Source organism: Penaeus chinensis, chromosome 21, assembly GCF_019202785.1.
Source record: "Penaeus chinensis breed Huanghai No. 1 chromosome 21, ASM1920278v2, whole genome shotgun sequence".
NCBI lineage: Eukaryota > Metazoa > Arthropoda > Malacostraca > Decapoda > Penaeidae > Penaeus > Penaeus chinensis.
The window spans coordinates 9,746,132-9,756,131 of NC_061839.1; the positions used below are offsets into that span (position 1 = coordinate 9,746,132).

Sequence of the window (10,000 nt, forward strand, 5' to 3'; positions counted from 1 at the left end):
TCTCACTCTCTATGTCCCTATTCGTCTACCTATGGATCTTTCTCTCTATATATGTATTTCTCTCTGTCGGTCTAAATATGTATGTAGATAAGATGGATACATTGGAAGATAGATTTACATCTAGATATGTGTTGTTTTTTTCACAAAGTAGACAGGAATGGTTTTAGTTTGTAAAATTAACCCAATGGCGACGGGTCACGGCTATCGCCGTCATAACAATACGCACGATGTGCGGCGTGCGGCTGTCCGCAGCGGCGCCGCGCCAAAACGCCCCGAGGCAATGATTCGGCTTGATGGACCGATATCACGCGCTCGGAGTCGGCGCGCTGCCGCCGTTCGCCAGAGCGTAGAGTTTTTTTTAATTTGCTATACCCGGCGCCATTGGGAAGTTTGGCCTGATTCTTTTATTATGCAGTCCATTTATGAAATCGTGACGCAAGAAAATTAGCGAAAATAAGTTTACACTGAAATGCATCCCAGTTGCTTCATTTCCAAAAGAATACAAGAAAAGATATTATAATGGAAAAAAGACGAACTTACCAAATATTAAAGACATGGCGTAACCGAAGGGCGCTTGACACCAGACAAGACCCGTGTCATATACCGCCTCTGCTGTTCCATTGATGTAACCGCCTCCGACCCACGTAGCTGCAGACAGAGGGAGAAATCCAGTCGAATAGTGTATTCATAGAGAATGGTACATGGATAATGGTGGTGGTGATGATGATGATGATGATGATGATGATGATGATGATGATGATGATGATGATGATGATGATGATGATGATGATGATGATGATGATGATGATGATGATGATGATGATGATGATGATGATGATGATGATGATGATGATGATGATGATGATGATGATGATGATGATGATGATGATGATGATGATGACGATGATTATGACGACGATGATGATGATTCAGACCCAAAATTCAAACCCAAAACCACAAAATAAGAGCAACGAAGACGAAAAAAAAGGCGACCAGTTGGCACTCACCCGTCATGGTAAATATCCCGACGAAGACGCCTATACTTCTCCCGGCCAGCATCACATCATCTGCGTCGTCCTCTCCGTCAGGCTTCTTCTTGGCCGCCCAGATCCCCACCGCTAGGATCAGCAGGTAGAAGATCACGATGGCTATGACGCCTCCCACATTAATGGCCATTTTGCCGGTTTTTTTTCTCGATCACGCGTTTAACAGATCAGAAAAAGGCGAGTGGCGTCGTGTGTAGTATCGAGGCTTCGACCTACACTCAGAGGGAGCCACGAGCGGTGTCTATTGCTTCTGAAGACACAAGGAGGGTTGGGTGTTGCTGGTGTGTTAGGGGGGTGAGAGGGAAAGGGGGAAGGGGTTGTTAACACTAGCGAGGGATGTCGAAAGACCAGGCTTGGCAGGAAACAACAACAACAACAACAGTTAGGTGAATGTTTGGTTTATGCTGTTTCTATCAGCTGATTGGGAGGCCTAGTATGGAACCGACCTTTCTATTTTCTGAAAAATAGTTTGATATTTTCTTTCCCTTTTCTTTATGTAGACCTGTGAATTGAGTCTTTTTTTATCACTGTTGATTTACTTTCCAATTCCCAAGTAAGCCACCTTGCAGTTGTCTTCGTCTCTGATGAAAACCTGCGAAAGAAAAAAAAATATTTGTTAGTTGGACGCTTTGGTAATGATGTTGATGTTTGTCTGTTTGTATGTTGCGTTACCTCAATAATAATAATGATAATAACAATAATAATTATTATTATTATTATTATTATTATTATTATTATTATTATAACAATAATGATAACAACAACCAGAAAACAACAGTAACAATAACAATAATAATAATTATTATTATTATTATTATTATTATTATAAGTATAATAATACTAATAATGATAATAATAATAATAATGATAATAATAATATAATGATAATAATGAAAATAATAATAATAATGGTAATAATGATAATGATAATGACAACAATAATAACAATGATAATAACAATAATAATAATAATACTGATAACAATAACAATAATACACGTAATAACAGACTATCATACAGCCAAAGTGGAACATGGGAACAAACTTTCCGATTTTTTTTTACGAATTCAATTTGCCTAACAAATCAGAAGAGCGAAAAGGAATGGAAAAGGAAGGAGAATTGGGACATGGAAGAGGAGGGAAAAACAAAAGACGAAGAAAACAAAATGAAATAAATGAGAAGAAGAAGAAGACGATGATGAAGAAAGAGGAAGTGAAGGAGTAGAGGGAGAAAGAGAAGGAAGACATGAAAAAATTAAAAGGAGAAGGAGGAAAGAACAAGAAAAACAGCGCAAGGACAGATGAGTTTGCTCGTTAGCCTGGGATGACACACAGCTCTGCTCGTATTATCCTCACAGGGACACCAATCAGCTTCCGCCTCCAACGCACCTTGGAGCGAGAGTGGTGAGTTATTGTCACCGTTGACTCCGGCGAGATAGCGAGGTCCTTAAGGTTAACACTGAGCAATCGGCGTTGTGTTTAATTTGTACCTGACAGAACTGCCGCGATAAGTCAAAACATATGACGTCAGAATTCATTGTAAGTTATCGCTAATGCCACGGAGGATTTCAGCGTCACACTGAAGTAAATCAGTGTGGTTCTTATTATTCTGTGGGGGTTTCTAACTTGTAACTCGCACAAGTCTTTAAAATCATCACTGATATTATCGTGGGTTCAAAGAGGGCAGATTATTGAAAATAAAGGAAATATATGACCCAATTTTACTGTCTTAGCTCCTTTAGATAGAAAATGCATTTCATCGTCTCAAAGGTGAAAATCTGCTGAACTCTACCGCCTCTTCTCCTCTACATTAAATTATATTTTGTACAGTTGATGAAAGTCCAAGATGTACATTAGGTTTGTATTGCATGGCTGAGTAAACTTAGGTTAATTTGAGATTTGCAATTAGCACACCTTTTACGTGCGTTTTCCGCCCGTTATTAAGGGCTCTGGACAGCTTATCTTCGACATCTAATTATTTCATTTTTAGGACGAGATCATTATGCTAAGATCAGTTGTTAAAGAACACACATTCGTATCATCGCTACACATACATTCCGCCATGACTGCATGCTCTTATTCTTCTCTCCTCCTGCCCTCCATCTTGCCAACTGCTTCTGTTACATCTTCGTCATGATATCCAATAATGGTGTTGACAATGAAGGACCTCAGTGCTGCTCCTTGAACCACTCCGAGTCCCACTTCAAACTCCAACTCCGCTTTTCAGTTTGGTGCACATTTTGTTTCGCTTTTTTTCGTTAGACTCATTTTTTTCTGGAACCTTCTTTTTGCTTAGACTTCCTGTCGCGGGAATCGATCAAAGGCTTTCTCCAGCTCTATGAACACGTATCGAGTTTTTTCTTTTAACCTAATTTTCACCATTATCTCTGAAACAGGATTCATATAAAGTAGACTTAGGCAGATATTTCAGAATTTCGCAAATTGTCATTAATTAAATGTATTGCCGTCACCTATCCACAAACTCTTAATAACTGAAACACGATATAAACCCTGCTTCTCCTTAAGTATTCCTCTCACACCCTCGCCAGGATAACATGACAACGCAAACAATCCATGCTAATTAACTGGTTATTTACAGGCCAGTTGTAGTGCGGTATGACAGCGCATATTATGTATAATTGGAGCTAACTGAGATATGCTGGGATGTTCTGCCTGTGTATATATCTCTGCTACACCAGATCACTGTTAAAGTCCTAAGTACGTAAATATATGTAATTATGATAATGTATTTGCATTGTTGGTTAAGTCGCAGATGTGAGCTTATTGGCCTCATAATATCTGACACGATTCGGTTTAAATCTTTATCCGAAACGTGCATGGTATTCCGAACGTCCTCGCGCCGTGTGGAAGAATAAAGAGCAATGCAACAACATCTCTAAGAATATTCTGTCTAGCAACTAAACTGTTCTTCCTTCTTCCGCTCGACATACCCTTTTTTTTTTTTAAGACAATAAAACTCGGCACGGGAAGATAGGAAACAAGTGAAGAGAAAGCTGAAGCAGGAAAAATACTAGTCTACCGAAGTGTCCCATAACTAAAGGAAAACGGAGGCGATCCCCCTCTGCCTCAAGGGGATTCAGGGGCATTATAGACGACTTGAGATGGATCCCCTGGTAATCGTATTTGATACTTTATTACACCAGAAGTGACAAAGAGCATCAGAAAGCACGGTATATCACGACGACGTATCCAAACTAACAAACTTATTTATTCGTGTTTGTTTACAATACATTTTTTGTTATTAAAGTGCAGTAAGAATGGTAAAGATAATTCTTCCAGAGTAAATAGAATACATGTCTTACAAAATAAGATCCCTGGCGGCCTAGAAAAATACGAAACGCGAGAAAGACTTTTTACATAATACATTTTTTTCCCAATATTCTTCGTACAATTTTCCCCGAACGTAGGAAACACACAGTCTTATTACATCAGTCCCCATGCATACGAAATTCAAGGCTCTGACAAAGAAAAAGAAACAAATAGCACGTGCCAGGAACAATAGACGGGAAAAAAAGAATAACGGCACCAAGGGGAATCGAAACTCTTTATGTAAGCCAATGAGCAGCGGAAAATACGGGCCAAGGCGGATTAGGCGACACGCTTTATGGAGTTTTACAGGTTTATCTTTTAAGTGGCGCCCTCTGAGACCGAAGTTGCGTCGCGCTGAGGAGTTTAATTTCTTTTTGGGGCGCTTTTTGTTTACAATTCTTTCTAGAAATATGAAGTTTCTTGATAAAAGGATAAATGGCATTGGGGCGAAAGTGAATAAGTATATAGAAATCAAATTAGCCGTTTTCACTGTCTCTATTTAAGAAATTAAGCAATAGACAATAAAATTCGCTTTTCTCGATTTCTAATACTTCGAAGAACGTGAAAAGAGGAGAGAAAGAAAAAGAGAGAAAAAGAAAAACGACGTAAAACTAACTAACTGCGTTTTCCTCTTCGCTTATATCCACAAGAAGTCTGATACACTGACTTCGCCTGAGATTGGCTCGACACTTGAGCCGAGAAGGTGACGGGGCGAGAGTCTCAAGGGAGAGAGAGAAATAGGGAAGGGCGGGGAAGGGAGGGAGGGGGACAGGAGGAGGAAGGAGGAGGGAGAGAGGGAGGGGGACAGGAGGAGGGAGGAGGAGGGAGAGAGGAAGGAGGACAGGAGGAGGACGGAGGAGGGAGAGAGGGAGGGTGACAGGGGGGAGGGGGAGGAGGAGGAAGAGAAAGAGGGAAGAAGGGAGGGAGGAAGAGGGAGAAAGGGAGGGAAGGAGACAGGGAGAAGGAATGCGGAGGGAGGGAGGGAAAGGAGAGAAGAAAAAGACGGAGGCGTAAAAATAGCGGCGGAATAAAAGAGGTAGAAGAAAGAACAGAGAAAAAGACGAACAGAGAAGAGAGACGAAGGGGAAGGAAATAATGATAATAATCAAGAAAGGAAAATAATGATGACGAAGCAGGGAATGAGCAAGGGAAGAGGAGGGAGATAAAATAGAGTAAGGAAGATCAAAAGGAAAAGTAAAAGAACAAAACATATAGTAAAAGAACAAGAAAAAAAGGGGTAAAAGAACCGAAAAAACAACAAAAACAAAGGAGATCAGGTTAGAGAGATAGTGAGGTGGAGAAACAGAGGAAAAGGAGAGACAAGGAAGAGGAATAGAATAATGACAGAAAGGCATACGGAGGAAAACAAAAAGAGAAAGAGACAGACAGACAGACAGAGTGAGACGTGGAAGGGGGGATAAATTAACAAATAGACAGACAGGCATTGCAGGCCAGACAGACAGACAGGGAAGAGAGAGAGACCAAAATAGACAGAACAAGAAAAAAATATCCACACAAAAAATCAGAAACCACCCTCTCTCTCTGTGTCTATCTCTCCCTCTTTCCCTCACTCTCTCCTTCCCTCCCTCCATCCATCCATCCATCCATCCATCCATCCATCCATCTATACCTCTCCCTCTCTCCTTCCCTCCCTCTCTCCCTCCATCCATCCATCCATCCATCCATCCATCCATCCATCCATCCATCCATCCATCCATCCATCCATCTATCCATCCATCCATCCCTCCCTCCCTCCCTCCCTCCCCCCTCCATCCATCCATCCATCCATCCCTCTCCCTCCTTCCCTCCCTCCCTCCCTCCCTCCCTTCCCCCATCCTTCCTTCCCCTAAAACAGAAAAATAAACAAATAAACAAATACATAAAAATAAAAGACCGAAGGCCCGATAATGAGGGAATGAGAAGTGCGCCGTGAGGCAAGAGGGGAAGCCATCTTTACGAGAGGTCTTTTATCACGAGAAAGACCCCTGAGAGAGAGAGAGAAAAGACTAAACTTGACTTACGAGTAGAAGAGAGAGGAAGAGAGAGGGATAAGGAGGGTCTTTGAGTAAGGGGTATTTACTTGTTTGTGTTTTTTGTGTGTGTATGTTGTTTTTGTTTGTGTGTTGTTACCAGATTTTTTTTTTTTTTTTTTAAAGGTTATTATTACGAGTGAAAACAGGAGGGAATTGTTTGTTTCTTGTTATTGTTATTATAACATTATAATGATTATTATCGTCATTACCACTATCATTACTTTTATTGTTAATATCATTATTTATATCATTATTATTATCATTGGCATTGTTGTTGCAGCCAATATAATTTTCCCCAGAGCACTAAAATATGGGTATCAAAATTATCACTGGTTACTTAGGCCTATGAATGAATACTGTATAATACGTTGATAATGTGATAAGGAACTGCCTCTGTTTGTAGCGTGTGAGAAATGAAAACAAAGGGAAATCTGAGTGTCATTTCCAGACTTCATGAAAGCAAAATTGTCAGGGCAGTCGTGGAGAAGTGCTTTGATATTGCTATTGCTACTGTTATTACTATGACTGTTGCTACTACTGCTACTATGACTACTACTACTACGATTACTGCTACTACTAATACTACTACTAATACTACTACTTCCACTATGTCTACTACTACAACTACTATTACTACTACTACTACTACTACTACTACTACTACTTCTACGACTACTGCTACTATTACTATTACTACTACGATTACGACTGCTACTATCATCATCATCTTTATTACCGTTATCATTACCAATACTGATTAGGAGTAGAAACATTATTGATAGTATTGGTAGTACGAGTATTAACAATGTTAATGTGATCACTGTCATTACTATTAACATCATTACTGTTGTCGTTTGTAAAGGCGGTAGTAATAATTATTGCAAAAATTTTATCACTACTATTATCATTATTATTTTCATTATATTTGTTATTATCACCACTAAGCTGTAGTAACTACAATCACTGTTACCAGCATACGATCCTTTTAACATATTCTATCCAAAATTATTGTGGAAACTGGATTAAATAGATTAAAAAGAAGAAGAAAACGCGGCAGAGTCGACACACTAAATATATTTTTTCCAGCCCTTATGCTTCAGCCTCAGGATCAGATCAGGTGAACTATAAATCAAACACAGCTTTTAGGTGAAATCAGGTGAATAAATACAGGCATTTTTTATAAGGAAGTGTGTGTGTGTGTCTGTTAACTAAAATTGATGAACCAACAAGGAGTTTCTTCATGGCGGTTATGTAATATAATTGTATCATAATTGTATGTTATTGTCTGAAAAAAAAAAAGTATTTGAGAACGGAAATAAAATCCAGGAGATAAAATCGGGTAATCAAAAATATGTTCGTTGTCTTTCCCGGCTTCCCTTGGCTTCCAGCGCCTCGGGGAGTGACGAAAGCAGCCTCGCCTGGGCTTGTCAACCTGGTCCACCCTTCTCTTCTCTATTTTCCTCCTTATTTCCCTTCCTTTACCTCCTCTTTGTCTTCCTTATCTTTCTCTCTCTTCTCCTCTTCCTCCTCCTTATATCTCACACACCTTTCGTTTTCCCGCTTTGTTATCTCATTTTCTTTCTCTTTTGCCATCTCTTCCTCATCCTCCTTTTCTACTGCTGCTGCTACCACAACTACCAGTACTATTACTACTGCTACTATTACTCTCACTGCTATCACTGCTATACTTACTGCTTACTTATACTACTACAATTATTACTACTGCGCCTCCTGCTTACTAATACTACAACAACGCTTAGTGCTTACTAATACTACTATAACGACTACTAAAACCGCTACTGCTACGACGGACACTCCTAAAGTCAGTACTACTACAACTACTACTTTCACTACCACTGCCGCTGGTACTCCTACAACTACCATTAATCCTAATAGCAATACCAACACTTATATATATACACTGTGCTGATACTAGTATTATTTTTTCCTCTTACCCCTCTCTCTATTCCTTATCATCCTGCTACCCTCTCTCCCTCTTTTTAACTCAAGAACATTTACCTAAACGAGACATATGCATAACTTTAATATGATACGTTATAACTATACACATATCTCTGCTTTCCTCTCATGATGCGTGTACTTATGTAGAATATAAAGTTTGTAAGTTGAATTTGACATCTTCAGTGGAGATATGAGCTATTCTCAGAAAATAGAACAGAAATAAAGAAAAAGGAAATGAGGAAGATTAGTGAGAGATGAACGAGTAATATGAAAATGTGTGTGTGTGTGTGTGTGAGAGAGAGAGAGAGAGAGAGAGAGAGAGAGAGAGAGAGAGAGAGAGAGAGAGAGAGAGAGAGAGAGCGAGAGAGAGAGAGAGAGAGAGAGAGAGAGAGAGAGCGAGAGAGAGAGAGAGAGAGAGAGAGAGAGAGAGAGAGAGAGAGAGAGAGAGAGAGAGAGAGAGAGAGAGAGAGAGAGAGAGAGAAAGAGAGAGAGAGAGAGAGAGAGAGAAAGAGAGAGAGAGAGAGAGAGAGAGAGAGAGAGAGAGAGAGAGAGAGAGAGAGAGAGAGAGAGAGAGAAACGAAGACAGAGAGATGATGGCAGAGACAGAAACAGAGACAGACAAACATAAAGACAGAAGGATACAGACAGAGAGAAAGAGAGAGGAGTGAGAAGACTTAAAACGAGTGAGTAGAAGAGTTTCTTTTTGTAAACATATTCACTGAACTGATTCTGGCGAGACTGAGGTCGAAAAATGAGAGATAAAGAAAAAATGAAAACAAATGAAAAAAATAGAAGAAAGAAGAACATGAGGACCAGAATGAGGATAAGAAAGATGAAAATAGAGATAAAGAAGAACAAGAAAGAAGAAAGGAGAAACAGAGAGAGAACAAATCGATAAACGAGGCATGAACGAAGGGGAGAAAAAGGCCTAATCAAAAGAATAATATTAGTAAATGGCAGAGCAACAAGAAGCCCAGATGGCCGCTTTCCCAGGGGAGAGGGGAAACGCGGAGAGAATCGCGGTGGGAAATGAGGGAAAAAAGAGAGATAAAAGACAGGAGATACGAAAAGAGGGGAAAAGGAGGGGATGAGGGAGAGAGAGAGAGAGAGAGAGAGAGAGAGAGAGAGAGAGAGAGAGAGAGAGAGAGAGAGAGAGAGAGAGAGAGAGAGAGAGAGAGAGAGAGAGAGAGTCTGTGTAGATATGTTTGTGAGTATAAAGAGATGCGTGTTAACCTGTGTGTGTGTGTGTATGTGTGTGTTTGCGTGTGTAAATAGATAGACAGATATAGAGAGAGAAAAAGAGAAAGAGAGAGAGAGAGAGGAACAAATAGGTGACAAATAAAGGAGAGAGATAAAGGAAGGGGGGGGGGGGGGTGACCAAGGGGAATAGATGCGCAAATGAGGATTAATAATCGATTAATTACTGAGAAAGAAAATTGTTAGACGAGAATCAAGAAACTAATCAGCACCTGAAGCGAAACAAAAAGCAAAGAATGACAGATATGTTGAAATACAGACAAGAACTAAAGAAAAAAATCGTAATTGGATAAAAAAAACGAAAAAATAAATAACCTCGGGCAAGGAGTAGCCAAAGCAAGCAAACGCCCCCAAAGTACAACATCCAAGTATG

General features: G+C 39.8%; 1 protein-coding gene across 1 annotated transcript in view; it reads right to left on the reverse strand.

The window, feature by feature from the left end:
• LOC125036399 (high-affinity choline transporter 1-like) overlaps positions 1-10,000 on the reverse strand; it is a 72,710-nt gene that overhangs the window by 25,245 nt on the left and 37,465 nt on the right. The window contains exons 2-3 of the mRNA XM_047628993.1: positions 1,008-1,638; positions 541-648 (exon numbers count right to left, since the gene is read on the reverse strand). Coding sequence (XP_047484949.1) covers positions 541-648; positions 1,008-1,176 — 277 coding nt within the window. The 5' untranslated portion in view covers positions 1,177-1,638. The remainder of the gene's footprint in view (positions 1-540; positions 649-1,007; positions 1,639-10,000) is intronic.